This window comes from Benincasa hispida, chromosome 6 (assembly GCF_027475165.1).
Source record: "Benincasa hispida cultivar pf3 chromosome 6, pf3_genome.v1.1, whole genome shotgun sequence".
Lineage (NCBI taxonomy): Eukaryota > Viridiplantae > Streptophyta > Magnoliopsida > Cucurbitales > Cucurbitaceae > Benincasa > Benincasa hispida.
The window spans coordinates 24,013,282-24,030,146 of NC_143483.1; the positions used below are offsets into that span (position 1 = coordinate 24,013,282).

At 34.8% G+C, this 16,865-nt stretch overlaps 1 protein-coding gene across 1 annotated transcript; it reads left to right on the top strand.

Moving 5' to 3' along the window:
• Positions 1–1,627: 1,627 nt before the first annotated feature.
• On the top strand, positions 1,628–16,270 carry LOC120080478 (Haloacid dehalogenase-like hydrolase (HAD) superfamily protein). Its single transcript, XM_039035139.2, has 9 exons — positions 1,628–2,259; positions 2,350–2,466; positions 8,834–8,916; positions 12,410–12,493; positions 14,649–14,724; positions 14,815–14,887; positions 15,023–15,096; positions 15,639–15,732; positions 15,932–16,270. Exons 1-9 carry the CDS (start codon positions 2,142–2,144, stop codon positions 15,987–15,989), a joined length of 777 nt encoding a protein of 258 aa, XP_038891067.1. The 5' UTR covers positions 1,628–2,141; the 3' UTR covers positions 15,990–16,270.
• The last annotated feature ends 595 nt before the right edge of the window (positions 16,271–16,865 follow it).

The following is a 16,865-nucleotide window of genomic DNA, read 5'->3' on the forward strand; positions in this document are numbered from 1 at the left end:
GATGGTTTTTGCCTCTAGGGTCTCAACCCTTGTCAACAATTCTCTGACGGGCATCTCGTCTAAGCGGCCAGCCACATCATCAATTTCATCAGCCTTATCAGCGACTTCCTGTAACCGAGTCTCTAGGAACCGAACCTGATCAGAGACTTCTATTAAATAGAGCATGGGCTTTCAAGTTCATCTTCAAAGTAGCTTACAAGGAACCCACTTTCTCCTTTGCTTTACTCCAAGCATGAGCTGCATCCCATGCAACACATCTCTTTGCATGATAGTCTGCAATATATTGAAGAGATTGGAGTGAAGAAAGAGAAGAGAACCGATTGAATTTTTGCTAAAAAATTCAGATGAAGAAGGTGTTCTTCAATGGGTTCTGTTCAGTGAGTTTTCTCCATATTCCCTTTGATTTCCAGCTTATTTTGAGTTCCACAACTCAATCTAGAGCACCAAGAGGATAGTAGAAAAAATCTTGTGGTGGTCTACACAAGGATTCAGAGGATTTTGCAGCTAGAAATGGAGATTTTGTTGGTTCGACCAAGGTATGTTCATGAAACCCATTATACTCTGTTTTTAGCATGTTTCTTTTCAACCAAAATTAATGAATTAGAATGCTTATGGATCTTGATTTCTTCCGCTGCGTACTAGTGTAGATCCAACACATGGGACTTGCTCAACTGCTTCTAGCAAACATGATTGCAGCTTCTCAACTCTACGAGCAGGCTTGGCTCTGATACCAACTATCACAACCGCACTTTCCAAAGCTTCACTTAGCGATTATGCACTTCTTCCTGCTCACGAACAAGTCAGCCAATTCAAATACGAACAGTCAATAATATATCGGGTGCCTCTCGCAACCTCCACCCCCGTTTTAGAGAAAACGGTTTTAGAAAATGGGTTTGGAGAAAAAGGTTTTCACAAATAGTTTGATTGTAAGAATAGAGAAGAGAAAGATTGTAGTAGGCTAGAAAACATAAACAACAACAGCTTTATAACATACTACTCTAGGTATGGGGACGTGATGGTTAGTCTTATCCCCATATAGTGCATTATGAACAAAAACATATCGCTACCTTGCATATGGAAATGAGCGAGCAGTCACTCACTAAGAAAAATACATATAAACCTAACTACCTAGCAAAAGAAAATACATAGAATGAAAGCATAGTAAAAAGAGGTGGAGGCGGTCATGCGACCATGGACAACACGCCCTAGACAAACATGACCGTGACACATTGTATGCCATATTGTGTTTGGGTCTAGTTGAGCAAGGTGTTTCCAATCGTATAGTGGGCAATTTCCCATTAAAGTTTGAAACGATTTTTGAATCCCATCTTTCTCTTAGATCTTTCCGTACCATATTATTCTTTACCGTTTTCCAGCATTTATCTTCTTACGTAACCCAGTGGTTGCACTAATGCCCATGAGCTTTTTTTCTTTCGAGGAGGACAAAGCCCTTAAAATAAATTTTGTTAATAGCAAAACTTTTATCTTGCTAGTGTCTTTATTATATAATTTGTGTTTTAATAGATAATATATTGAATGAGATATATGCTTGAATTTTCTTGATATATTTTTCTTATTTTAACATGTCGATCAACTATATAAACATTTAACAAGAAAACTAATAAATGAATAAAAATATTTATCAAAATTATTTAGTTAAATAATTTCTCAAATAAAATATAAGTAAATTATTCCCTTGATATAAATTCCTTATATTTTCTTGATATAATTTCCTTATATTTTCTTGATACAAACTATAAATCTAAAGTGATTTTTTTTTTTTATATAATTTTCTTATATTTTATTTAAAAAATTATTTCAAATGATAAAACTGTTAAAATATTTATAAACAAAATTTTAATCGTTGATATTCTATTAGTATCTATCAATATTGTATATATTTTAAATCTCTTAAACATGCACTAAACAAATATGAATACAATTGTTGTCTCCATTTTAAAAAGTGTGTTAGCAAACGTCGTCTCTGTTTTTCGTTCTGCGTGTTGGTCTTGAACAGGGGAGAGAGAGCTGCATTCCAGACGGCATCGGAGAAACCAAGGGCGGAGGCAATTGCAAGCGACCAGCGGCCAGCGACGGCGAAGATTTTTGAATCTAAACCGCCGTGGGGCGCCAGTGGGTTAATGGAATTGAACCTTATTAGATGCTCGCACGGCAGGAGTCTCTTCAGAGTCTTCAAGCCCTTCCCTCTTTCTCTGAAAACGAGTATTTCCAAGCCCCACCACATGCCAATACAAAACGGTTAGATTCCTTCAGGAGCTCCGACGGGATGATTTTATGACTGTATATCCTGACCCAATTTTCATTTTCTTGTGTTTATCTGAAAGTTAGTTGGTGGAGGCTCAGTTAATAGAGCTTATGATGCATTGCTTTTGGATGCTGGAGGAACGCTGCTGCAGTTGGCAAAGCCAGTTGAAGAGACTTACGCATCCATTGGCTCCAAATATGGTGAGTGTTCTTTCTTTTTGTTTGGCCACAATTCCGAGTTCTACGACTTCTCCTTAGATTGAACCTAAAGGGAGAAAAGAGGCAAAAGAATATGGAACTTTAACTCCCAACAGTAATTCTTTACTGCATTCCGTACTGTCATTCATTGACATTTGGGTTTAATCAGACAAACAATTTGCAGCTTTGGCTGTCGAATTACCACTAATACATTGCTGCAGTTTGTTTGATAATATTACTCGTATAGTCCTACTTATTATTTTTTTACTCCTGTTTGTAATTTTTTTTTTAATCATAACTTTAGTAATTCCAAAATTGAATTGGTTTAATGAATCTTTTGGGATTTTTTTTGAAAGAAAAAGATATTGTTTATCAATCTATATGTTGGGATATTCCTCAACAAAATGAGATTGATGAAAGAAGAAATAAGCATTTACTTGAAGTAGCACATGCTATAATGTTTTTCATGCATGTTCCAAAATATTTATGGGGGAAGCTACCCTCACGGATATCTTATAAATAGGATGTCTAGTAAGATCTTGAATTCTAAAACTCTTATTGATTGATTTAAAAATGTTTTCCAACAATAGGGTTAGGTGGGTTATCCCATGAAAATTAGTCAAGTTACGCGTAAGCAGACCCGAACATTCACGAATATAAAAAAGAAAATATTTTCCAACATCCTGCATATATTCTAATTTACCTTTCAAAGTTTTTGGATGTACTACTCATAGTTTGATCTAGCCTGTTAAGTGCATCTTATTTGGTTACTCTTCAAGTAAAAGAGGTTATAAATGTTTCGATCCTCTCTGACCTTTTTTTCTTCTTCTTCTTCTTCTTCTTCTTCTTCTTCTTTTTTTTTTTTTTGAGCATGGATGTGTCCTTTTTAGAAAACCAACATTATTTTACCCAAACTTCTCTTCAGGGGGAGAGGCCAAATGTTGAAGATAATTTTTGGGATATTTGTGTTCCTCTTTCTAGTCTTACTTGTCTCGATGTTACTAGTCCTTCGATGCCAGGTGTAGACAATTCTCATTCAGGGGGAGAAATACTATAGAATGATCATACTGATCAAGTTCTTGAGTTTCAGTTTTACTTTAGAAAAAAAATTCAATCAAAGGAACCAAGACCAGTTAGATGATCATTCACGAAACTAATCTGAGACTTCGGGGAATGATACTGAAGAACTTGGTAATCTTTCTTCCATCCTTACATCTAACCTTGATCATATTCCTGAGAGTATGCCACTTGTGCCTGATCTTGTTGTTCCTATAACCATTAGAAAAGATATTAGGAATTATACCAAATACTCTATTGCAAATTACATGTCATATAAAAAATTATTAGAGTCATAAAGCCTTCACATCTAGGATAAATAACTTGTTTGTTCCAAGGAATATACATGAGACCTTAGAAGATCCAAATTAGAAAGTAGCAGTTATTGAGGAGATGAATGCTCTAAAACAAAATAGTACTTGGGAAATAGTAGAGTTACCATATGACAAGAAACTGGTGGACTGCAAATGGGTATTTACCATTAAATATAATGCAGATGGTAGTATTGAAAGATATAAGACTAGACTTGTAGCTAAAAGCTTCACTCAAGTGTATGGGATTGATTATCAAGAAATGTTTGCTCTCGTTGCTAAAACTAACTCTATTAGAGTTCTTTTGTCTCTTGCAGTGAATTTAGATTGGCCTCTTTACTAGTTAGATGTGAAAATGGCCTCCTCAATAGTGAACTTGATGAAGAAGTTTTTATGAGTTCCTAGGTTTTGAAAAGGAACTCGTTCACAGTAAAATCTAAAAACTAAAGAAATCTCTTTATTGTCTTATACAGTCTCCGAGAGTTTGATTTGGGCGATTTGGTAAAGTCATGTCTTGTTAAGAATCTCATTGGAGTCAAGTACTTTGTACTATATTTTATAAATACTCTTGAGAGTAATAAAATCTCAATTTTAATTGTCTATGTAGATGATATTGTTCTCACTGAAGATGACAAAACATTTTTAGTTGATTTGAAGAAAAACCTTGCAAGTGAGTTTCAAATCAAGGACTTGGAAATGTTGAAATATTTTCTAGGGATGAATTTTGCAAGATCAAAGAAGGGATCTTTGTTAACCAACGAAATATGTTTTGGACTTACTTGTAGAAACAAGATTACTTGGCTGCAAGGTAGCAAAAACCCCTATTGAACCTAATCTGAAGTTGCAAATAGCAAAAGCAAAAAAAATCATAGACAATGAGTGATACTAGAGACATGTTGGAAGATTAGTTTATCTATCACATGCGCGTCCTGACATTGCATATGTCGTAAATATGGTAAATCAATTTATGCATGCTCTTGAATCGATTTATTTTGAAGCTGCCTATAGGATCTTAAGATATCTAAAAGGAACTCCTGGGAAAGGTGTTTTATTTAAAAAACACAATCATTCCCAAATAGAAATTTACACTAATGCAAATTGGGCAAAAAGTGCTACAGATAGAAGATCTACTTTAGGTTACTATTACTGTTCCTTTGTTGGAGTAAACCTGGTTTCATGGAGAAGCAAAAAGTAAAATGTGGTGGCAAGAAGTAGTGCTGAAACATAATTTAGAGCTTCAGCGCATGGAATTTGTGAAGGCATATGGATTAAAAGGATACTTGAAGAATTGAAGTTTTTGTAGAAGGCACCTATTTGGATTTATTGTAATAATAAAGTTTACATGTCTATTACTCATAATCCAGTTCTACATGATTGAATTAAACATATTGAAGTTGGCTAGCATTTTATTAGAGAGAAGATACAGGTGTAATATGTATTCATTATCTTCCAATAATAGAGCAAAATGTTGATGTAACAAAGACACTACCAAAGAAGCATTTTTTGACTGAATGATTGACAAGCTTGCTATGGAAGTTATCTTTAAACTAGCTTGAGGGGGAGTGTTGAAATTCCTATCATTCAGCAACACTTATGTGTATATATTACTTGTCAGTATTTTCCTTTTGTATTGTTATTCTCTTTCCTTATTTGTAGTAGGTCTCTCTTCTATAAAAGAAGACCTAAATTTCACATATGGAATATCAATATGGGGTTGTTTGGGGCACTGAGTTGAGATATGATGATTGGAGCTTATATGTTGTGGAGTTCATATATCTGTGGAGTTTACATGTTTGTGTTTCAGGTGCAGAATTATTTGGTCTGAGTTTATATGTTTGTGTTTGAGGTGCAGAGTTGAGTTTATATGTTTGGGGTATTTAGTGCAGTTTTTTGAATCCTAAATAATCTGCTTTTGTGATGATTATTTTCGTTTTGAAACCTTTTTATTCAATAATTCTAAAAAAAAATTCTTCCCACCTTTGTGTTGAATAAAATATGAATTGCAATTTTTTCTTTTAATTTTAAAAGTTTTTCTTTCTTTCTTTTTGGGTAATGAACAATAATTAACCCACTACATTTCTTACAGAAATATTGTTAAACGAAATGGAAATAAAGAGAAATCTAAACTTTTGATTCCTAATTTTTCTTCATGAATTTCATCATCACCTTCTTCTTCTTCTTCTTCTTCTTCCTCTTGTTGCTCTGTATTTTTACTATGTTATTAATTTTTTTTAATTGAATCTCCTCCACCATCTTAGTAGTCAATGGAATGTCACCATATTTCTTCAGCAATTTCACTTTTAGTTCCTCCAAATTTGGAGAATCATCATATAACAAATCTCCATTTTTCACTATTTCTTACCATAAATGTTCTAGGAAAAAAAATCTCCATTTTGTGGTTTTTTTATTATGTATTACATACTTTTCAATTGCATACATACTTTTCCAAATATTACTAACACTCATTTGATATGTGAATACAATTAAATAAAAATATATAATTTTTTACATATAAGTATTACACTTAATGTAGACAAAATAATATTATTTATATAATCAACAACCCTACTACATACATCTACAGTCATCGATCTTAAAATAGTCAAAAGTAGTTGTCGAAGTTGATTATCGAAAATGATTTTTGTTGGAGTTTGTAGTTGGAGGTGGTTGTTGAAGCTTGAAGTTGGTCACGTGAAGGTAGTATTGGAGTTGGTTACCAAAGTTTGTCGTCGGAGGTGGTTTTGGGAGTCCGAAATTGTTCGCGTTAGGGTTGGCAACGGGGCCAGGGCCAAGATGGGGTGGGGGGATTCCCCATCCCAGCCCCCATTCCCGCCAATGTCGAGGGAAACAGGTCCTCGTGGGGACCCATCCCCGAATTTTTTTTTGTAATATATATAATTATATATAAATATATAAATATTTGTAAAATTAATACATATTTATAGGGTATATATATAATTATATATTATATATATTTATTTGTAAAATTTTAAAAAATAAAAAAAATAATCGGGGTCGGGGATGGGGACCTGGTTATAATCCCCGGTTTGACCCCCATCTTCGGTCAAACCGGGGATTACCCGCCCTAGGTCGCACGAAGGGGCTACGACATCGAAGATGATTTTCGCCGAAGTTTGTAGTTGGAGGTTGTTGTCGAAGCTCGAAGTTGGTCGCACGAATGTGGTATTGGAGTTGGTTGTTGGAGTTGCTCACTCGAAGGTGGTCATCGAAGTTGATCATTGAAAGGTGATTTTCGTCGGAGTTTATAGTCAAAGGTGGTTGTCGAAGTCAACAAAGGTGGTTGTCGGTGTTAGCCATCGGAGTTTGTTGTCTGAGGTGGTTGCCGGAACTCAAAATTGGTTGTTGGAATTGGTCGTGCGAAAGTGGTCGTCGGAGTTGGGTCACCGAAGTTGTCAATGGAGGTGGTTGCTGGAGCCTAGAATTGGTCGTCGGAGTTGTCATCATAGATGGTTGTTGGAGTTCCTCACTCGAAGGTGGTCATCGAAGTTGATTATTGAAGGTGATTTTTGTCGGAGTTTGTCGTTGGAGGTGGTTATTGAAGCTTACGAAGGTGGTTTTCAGAGTTGTTTATCGGAGTTTGTTGTTGGAGGTAGTTGTTGGAACCCAAAATTGGTCGTCGGAGTTGGTCGCGCAAAGGTTGTCGTTATAGAGTTAGGTCATCGGAGTTGTCATCTGAGGTAGTTGTCGAAGTCTAGAATTGGTCGTTGGAGTTGGTTGTCGGAGTTGTCATCGGAACTAGTTGTCAGAGCCCAAAGTGTGGCTGCGATAGTTGCCAATAGTGGCTGATGGGTATAGCAATGGAAAACTTTGGAAGAAGGGAGAGTTGGGGTGAGTTACGGTGAGTTGGTAAAATATACCAGCTCAACTCTACCAACATTTAAAGTTGGTGGACCAAACATTGAGTTGGTATTTGTAACAACTCAACTTAACTCATATTAGTGAGCCAAACACTCCCATTTGCAATGATCTTATAAAGGCATGAGACAACTAATGGGATTATTCACCCACAGATCAAGCATCAACCTTTTTTGGTACAAGGAAAATGTATGTTTCATTGAGGCTAGCATTTATGTTCTGTTAAGAAAAAGTCTCTCGAAATGTCATCTTTAAGGATGTTCCAATATTTCCAATTCTTCCTCTGGGCACTCTTCACAGCCAATTGCCCTATTTGTCTCTCTCCCCATGTTATTCTATTTGTAAAAATGATGGAGAAACAAGGACATCTCTTGGTTGAATGTGTTTTTGCTGTGAAATTTCGGGGCTACATTCTTCACTCTTTTTGATGGATTGCACCCATACCAAAGGACCCACAACAGCTTTTGTTTTATACACTTGGTGGAGAATTTTATTCGTGCTTATTGCTGAATTCTTTGGCAAGAAAGAAACAAGATGATTTTCCAAGATGAGAAACGCCCCTACCATCGTTTTTTGAAACTATAGTTAATTTGGTTGTATCTTGGTGCAAATGCTCTCCTATCCACTACCAGAGACTTGCCTCACTTCTTTCCAATTCAATACACCACTCGGAGATCTCTCCTTTCTGTAATTTCATATTATCAATGCAATTATTTCTTATTCGAAAAAGAAATAAACACAATATTTAATTTTCGGACACCAATTATTCTTCTTATCCAAATACAAATATTTAGTATCTTATATCCCAGACATTCATTCAACTCTCAAATATTTATTATCCATACCCATCAAATAGAACTCATGATTCAAACTGGCCGTTATGGACAATGACTATGGTTTAGTACTTAACTACTTGGATAATTAATGCCATCAGCCTTTTATCTGTTGTTATTTAACTAGCAGTGTACCTTAATTTCCCTTGCATTTTGATGTTTGCCGCTTTATAGTAAATAATTCAGTTACTGTCTCTTGTTCAAAAAAAGCAAATAATTCAGTTACCTGCTTCTGTTGTTCATCAATTGTCAGTTTCTTTGTTCTTTTAGTCACCATGATTACGATGAATTTAGGTCTAACTAACACCCCTGCTGAGATAAAGCAAGGATTTAGGAGAGCGTTTTCTGGTCCGTGGCCTCAAAAGCTACGTTACAAGGTTTGTATTCTCTTTCTTGTTAGCTGATTGCATGCAGAGTAAAATCAAGAATAGACTATATTCTGAAGTTTTGTCCCTCTATCTCTCTAAGTTGAGGAAATGCATGACTTGCGATCGGCTAACTTATGCCTACAGAGAGTAGTGCTTGGTTGTTTATAGATTTCCTTGATCTACTATTGAATTAGAATATAGTTCATGAGCCCACAGGCCTCATAATGCAACAGTTTTTTTTTCATTCAAAGGCTAATTGGTTCCCCTAAATGGTTTATGCTATCATATTGTTTGGGAGGAGACGTGGCTTGAAGCAATTATTGGGATTCAGACAGGGAGGGTAGAGATGTTGAAAAGGTGTTTGATTTATCTTGTAGTTACCTGTTCAGTCTATGGAATATAAATGTTGAATGAAATAAATATGTAAAAACAAATAAATATAAATATGTTTGATTTATCAAAACGTTCCTTTGTAATCCTTGTTTACTTTGGGGCTTGGGCATACTTTTCTTTCTGAAAAAAAATTATCTAAACTTCTCAACTTTGAGGGTTGTATCACTTAAAACCCCAAACTAATAATTATATAAATTAAAACTTTTTTACTCATATAAATGAATCAATTTAGACCTTCCGTTAGGCTTCATTTTTTAAATCATTAATGCATAGTCTTACGTGTATAAGACTTTTTTAAATGTATGGATTAATGTAGGTAGTAGCAAATTTTCATTAATATAAGTGGCATTTCATCTTCTTGTGTCCATCCATTTTTCTTTACTTATTTAGGAAGACTTATGTGATATTCATTTTGTCATCCTCTCATTGACCGAGTCTTTGGAGGTATTGAGCATTCTTTTTGTTATCTTTGATAAGTTGGGGAAGGGAAGTGATGTTTAGTTTTGGGCTCCTAATCCCTTCGAGGGTTTCTTCTCGTGCTTGTCACTTTCCCTCGCTCTTAATTCTCCTTCTCCCACTCAAGAACCTCAAATTTTTCCTCTCTTTGGAAGGTGAAAGTTCTTAAGAAAGTGAGGTTATCTGCTTGGCAAGTTTTACATGGTAGAGTGCACATGAGATTGACAATCTTCCTTTGTTTTATGCTCTCAGCAGTGTGTTTGTTTGGAACCTCCTTCAATGTAAAAGAATGCAACATCCAACGTTACAAACAGAACGATGGAACAATCAATGTGTTAGCAGTTTTTTTTACGATAGTCTTGATACCAAATGCCCTTTGCCAAAGCAAAAAAAGAGTGACGAGAAACAGAAATAACAAGAAACAAGAAAGATTGAAATACGCTTGGAGAGAGTTGGTTTTCCTTTGCGGAGTGTCCGGCCACTTTCTTGCCCAAAAACCCACACTACCGTGGAACCTCTTTAATAGGTTTTTACCACTTGGAGTCTAACAGTGTCCTTTGTCATTGGCAAGAGGAGAATCTTGATCATCTTCTGTGGGGTTGTCAGTTTGCTTATTCCCTTTGGAACAGGCTTTTTTTGGGTGTTTGATGGTACAGTGGGGCATAATAGGTAATTCTATGATGGAGGAAGTCCCGTTGGTCCCTTTCATGATAAAGGAAGTGTCTTGTGGCAACCCCCTTTTTTGTGTTTTTTGTGGGGAGTAGGGCTTGAGAGGAATAGTAGAATTTTTAGAGGGTTGGAGAAGTTGATGGAGGTGTTAGAGGAGGTGAAGTTTAGTGTATCTTTATAAGCGTTTGTTCATTAGAATTTTCATAATTTTAGTTCAGTGTAATTCTTTGGATCCTTTATCATTCACATCTTATTGAGGACTCCTTCCATTGTTTTTTGTTTGCTGTTGTAAGTTCTTTCATTTGTATCAATGAAAGCTCGGTTTCTTACCATATATTTTTTTTCATGTACTTTGGTAAGATTTTGGGAGAACAAATATTTTTTAGGTGATTTTGAGTTGATTTTAAATGGAATCAAGTGAAAATGATTATTATCAATAATGGGGAGTTGTATAAAAAAGCTTATTAAAAATCATGATCCCTGTTTAGTTCTTATTCAGAAGGCAAAAGGGAGGATTTTGTCATTCTTTTCACTTGAACATGATGGAGTTTTTGAATTTTCGGATGGCCTTTTGTGGAATTCTTTGTGGAAGAAAATTCAGAAGGTGTGTTAAGTCCTTTGGGATGAAAGGAAACTACTGATTGTTGAAGTCTTTATACAACGACAATTATACTTGGAAAGTTTCAAGGCTTTCTAGATTTATTCCAGCCCTCTGCCCTTTGTTATTAGAAGCTTGATGTTTTTTAACCCTTCTTCATCAGAATTCTAAAGAATCTGAAGTCATGATTTGCTGATTTTAGAAGCTGGTTATTGGAGGCCTAACATTTTAGGGTGTCTTTGTCATCAAGTTGTCATAGTTGGAGGCTGATTTTTCTGGTGCCCTCTCTAAGTTCTTGGTGCCTTTTTCTATTTGGTTTTGTCTGGTTCCATGTCGTGGTTAACTGGTTCCCCAATTAATCAAGTCAAGCTTCAGTTTGGGTGATGTTTGGAATTTTCAGTCAAAGAGCCAATTGTTCTATCTTGGTTGTATTTGTGTTAATTTATACTCATATTTATACTATTATTAGTTTGGGGTTTTAATTGATACAAACCCCAAAGTTTTGGGGTATAAATGGATTTGTCTCTTTTTTTATGTACTCTTGTCTGTTTATAATCTTATCTTGGTTAATATACATTTTTTTTTCCTACTTCTATCGAAAAGAATGGACAATGGAAATGGTAATATGAGCATGTGGGATAAATTTGGTTAGAGTGACCTGTGGTTCAGTTTTTCCTTTTTTTTTTTTGGTTTTGGGCCCAATCAAAAGTCGAACCAAGCCAATCAGTTTTTGCAAAAGATGGACTGAACCAATGTTCAATTAGAAAAAGAGTTGATTAGTTTGATTTTCTGAAAATGAAAACCAAGATGTCCAATGCGAGACAAAAAACAAAACCTAACAAGCTGGTTTGGTACGGTTTGGTTTTCCAATTTTTCTGTGGAATAGAATAGGTTAATCTTCCCTTCTTGGACCGGAAAAAAACATAAAAAGAAAAAAAGAAAAAAAAAAAAAAGAAACAGAAAAGACTTAATGAAGTATTACAAACTTGGATCAACCTTCAAAGTCTCCTCTTTCTCAGTTACTATGTCTGAGAAATCATGGCCAATCAGGGTTCATAGTCATGATTTAAAATTTATTGAACTGTTTCATGTTCCTCTGTATTCCGCATTCATGCTACCTTTTTGCTTGTAGCATTGTACTATTAGCTTTGTCCTCTGTATATTTCAGAATAAGTATTAGAAAAGTTGTTCCGTCTCGTAAAAAAAAGTATTAGAAAAGTTGTTTTTTGTTTTTAACTTCAAAAATAATTTCTTAAGGCTATTCTATATATTTATTGTGGAAAAGCTACCCCATTGTTTTTTATTTTTTTAATATTTTTTTTTCCTGAAGAGGAAAAGCTACCCCATTGTTGGTTCATGGTTGTGTATCGTGTACTATATTGATAGGGAGATGGAAGGCCATTTTGGAAACTTGTCGTTTCAGAAGCCACTGGTTGTTCTGATGATAGTTACTTTGAAGAAGTCTATCAGGTGAAGTTTTATAAATAACCTTTTTAGTATTATTTCCACGGTCAATCTTTATTTCATAGAAAATGATTTGCATGCTTTGTAATGGCCACAGTTTTGGAAACATAAATTTTCTGATCAAGTTTTATTTCTATGCAGTGGTCTACCTATTTGTGTAAATAAGTAAAACAAGCCATTGAAATATATAAACCAATTAACCAAGCCTGTGGACAAGGCTTAACTAGCTATATGAAAATGGGCTCCTATATGAAGGAACTTGGTTCTAGCTACTCAGTTTTTCCAATCTTCAGTGGGTCTTCTCAAATAATTTGAGAAAAAAAATTCTTTCATATCCTTACCGGTCCTATATTATTGGCCTTAATGGAAAATCTTCTTTGTATAAACATTAAAGATCTTCTATAGAATTATGGTTGGAAAGAAATCAACAAAAAAATTCAGATTTCTATCTTTCTCATCCAGATAGATTTGATTTAACTCATCTCAAAGCTTCTTATTGGTGTTCTGTTTTGAAGCTCTTTGGAGGTTCTTCAGTTCAGACATCTGTAGAAGCTAGGATGTAATTATGTAAGACTCAAAAATGTAAATTCAATATATGCAGGAATAAATGGAAGCCTAAACTAAGCATAGTATAATTATAATAAAGGACAAAAGACTAATGAACTCCTATATTACATGTATACCATAGCCCTGTCAAATTGGGGCACAAAATCATACCCAACTTGTTATAAAGGTAATCTATTCGAACTCGATTTAAATCTTTTGTGAAGATATCTACTAATTGCTCAGTCTTCCCATATTCAGTAGACGCCAAATTTGTTTTTTTTTTAATTTTTTTTCTTTAAAAAATGGCATCAATTGCAATATGGTTTAGTTTGCTCATGAAATATTGGATTGGATGCAATATGAAAGGCAGCTATTATCACACCACAACTTGGTCGAAAACATAAATATTGAAGCCTAAGAGTTGATGTACCCACATTATTTCACAAGCTGATTGTGACATGGCTTGTATTTTGATTCAACAATTTATCGTAAGACCACATTGGTTTCTTACTCTTCCGTGAAACCAAACTGCCTAAAAATACAATAATCAGAAGTTGATCATTCGGATCCAAACAAAATGACCTAAGCTTGAAACTTACAGATGCGGGAAAAAAATTACTGTGAAGCTCGAAAAACTGTAGACCTAAAATATTTGCAGAACTCATTAGTCACCTACATTTTCTAGATTCAAATTTCGGGAAGCCTTCATCGGTGACCTATGATTTCCAGATTCAAGATTCCGGAAGTCTTCGTCCATATGATTTTTCGTTTGCTGTTGGTGACTTGCGAAGCTGATGGAATCGACCGCGAAACTGATGGAATTAGTCGATGACCCACTGTTGCAATCTTCTGGCTTGAAGTTGATGGATTTAGTCGCTGACCCATGGTTGGTGTTCAACTTCTGACATGAAGCTGAGATTTTTATTTGAAGATAATGGGTTTTGTGTTCAACTTGGGAACGTGAAGTTAAAAAAGATAAATCCTTGAAGATGGTAGCTCCCGACTTGAAGCTTAACTTAGGATTTCTGACGTGAAACCTAACATGAAAAAACTTCAAATGTGAGGCTCTAATACCGAACTTTATTTTTCTGCTATATTTTAATGCGTAGATACAACTTTACCAATTTAAAGAGAAACGAATTGGCCACATGACGAAAGAAGACCGATGGTAACCAGGGAAGAAAAGGAAACAAATAAAAGAATGGGAATAGGAAACAAATAAAAGAATGGAAAAAACAGAACTAGGAAAAATAATAAATACAATGGGAACTTCTCTATTTTCAACGGATACCCTTCTTGATATTTTTATATGTTAAATCATTGATTGATCCAAAAGTATAAACTGATGAGTGAAGATAAATTTAATATTACATTAATACTTTAACATTATATTTCCTTTTGTACTTTTTGTAACTTTCCTTTATGTGATTTCTTTTGATTTTTGTATTTTGGAGCATTAGTCCTTTTTCATTTTCTTACTGAAGAGTTTGACATCATTTTCCAAATATACAAAGAGACAGAACTAGTTGTAGAGAGGAATACAAGAAACATAAATTATTTTGTCTGGCTCTTTGTTTTTCTGTCATTAAAATGAACTCTGTTTGAATCTTTTCAGTACTATGCAAATGGTGATGCATGGCATCTTCCAGATGGAGCTTGTGCAACCCTGGGTGTTTTGAAAGATGCTGGAGGTTAAATTCAAAGTTCCTCCTTCATCTCCATCAAGGATGGATGCAGGATTTTTGTGCATAATGTTTTTAATGCCATGGGTTTTTGTACAGTTAGGTTGGCTGTTGTATCCAATTTTGACACTCGGTTAAGGAAGCTGTTGAAGGATCTAAATGTTTTAGATATGTGAGAGAGCATGTTTCTCTTTACAAATTCTGTCTGTTTAATGACATCATCTTTCTTCTATACCTATTGAATATATATTCATTTGATGAGTCGATGACCATACGAGTTTCTTCCTTTGTCAATTTCATTTTGCAGGTTTGACGCTGTTATAATATCGGCAGAAGTTGGATATGAAAAGCCAGATGGAAAAATATTTGAAGCTGCATTAGGTACAACATTAGTCTCACCAATATTCATTTTGAAGACCAACCTTAGTTATTGAAACTTTAATTGAGGTCTTGTTTGGTAACCATTTCATTTTTTGTTATTGATTTTTGAAAATAAAGATTTGACCTCAATTTGTTCCAATATTTTCATCTTTTTTAAGTACAAGAGTTGAATTCTAAGTCAAAAACAAAAAACAAAAACAAGTTTGTAAAAACTATTTTTTTTAGTTTTCAAAATTTGACTTAGTTTTTTAAGACATTGGTAAAAAATAGATAATAAAGTAAGAAATTTAGAGGGTAAGAAGTGTCTATAGGCTTAATTTTAAAAAATTAAAAATTAAAAATTAAAAACCAAATGGTTACCAAATGGATCTGAGTTAATTTATTTCCGAGTAATTTCATGGATGAGATCTCTCCCGTCCATAAAACTGAAATCATGCATGGAGAAATGAATCGAGTTGGGAAATAAGGCACTGAAACTGTCTCAGTTTCAGTTAAGGAATAGTTTATTTTCTATAAAAATGACCTCGGATTGTTTGTTGTAGATCAACTTGGAGTCACGTCTGACAAAGCCGTGCATGTTGGAGATGACCAGAAGGCAGATAAGGAGGGAGCAAACGCTGTTGGAATAGCTTGCTGGTAAGCCCATTGATTGTGTTCTTTCACATTTTGGTTATGATCAATTTTCATCTGCAAAACTCAAGGAGACTCTCAAAGGAATTCTTTGCATGGCCCAAAAAAAAAAAAAATGTTGTATGCTCATGAAGTTGAAAACACATCAAAGTAATTCCCATTTTTCCCCTCATGGTAATGAATGTGCATCAATTTGTATAAGCAGGCTATGGGGAAGTGATGTGACAACGTTCCGGGACGTTCAAAATCAAATCCTCATCTGAGCCTCGAGCTTCTAAGCAGCCGATGTAGTTCACTTCTCCCTGTGAATGGGATATGAATCTGGCATGGATTGTTCTCAACTCTTTTCCTTTCAGTTGGGGTCTTTGTTGTTCATTGATAGCCAAAACTCTGGTGGTTGCATTATATTCTTTGAAATAATTTAGGTTGGAGTTATCGAGGATTCCACCTTTAAAAGAGTGAGGGACCTCACACTCTATATAAGATATATGAGCTATTCATCTCATTGTCAATTAACTTTGAGATGGATCTCCATATTATCAAATATGGTATAAGCGCTCATAAAGCCTAAATGGGTATTTGGTTTAATTAAAAAAAAAAAAAAAAAAAAAAGAAATTGAGATTTGATCCAGAATAATGGTGAATCTAAAAGAGGTACCAAACATGCCCCCAAAACTGGAGCATTTGATATATTTAGTTGAACAAAATGACAACAAATTTTAATGTTTAGTTCACTCATTAAATATATGATTTAATGCAATATGAAGGGTAGCTTGGTAGTTACACCACAACTTGGTTGAAATTGTAGTATTGAAGGATTTTTTATACGAATGACCTTATTTAGGAGGCTCGAATGAGAAATGGCCACTTGTGAAAAAAGTATTGAAAAGTGGCATTCTGTTGATGTCATCCACGTGTGATTTTACCGCTTTGCCCTTGAGATGCACACATGTCTGGACCTACCAAGGAATTTGATCCTCGATTACATGTCACTTGATCCTCGTTGGCTCGTCACACGATCCTTGATGCACGGTCACTCGATACTTGATGCATGGTCACTCGATACATGTGCAATTAACACGTGTATACTCGATCCTAGCCACGTCGTATGAATGTAACAAAGACATACGGATGTAGCA

Coding starts and splice junctions, on each gene's coding strand:
- LOC120080478 (XM_039035139.2), top strand. CDS start 2,142: ATGGAATTGAACCTTATTAGATGCTCGCACGGCAGGAGTCTCTTCAGA. Junction 14,725..14,814: donor TGTTTTGAAAGATGCTGGAG/GTTAAATTCAAA, acceptor GTTTTTGTACAG/TTAGGTTGGCTGTTGTATCC. Junction 15,733..15,931: donor GCTGTTGGAATAGCTTGCTG/GTAAGCCCATTG, acceptor TTGTATAAGCAG/GCTATGGGGAAGTGATGTGA.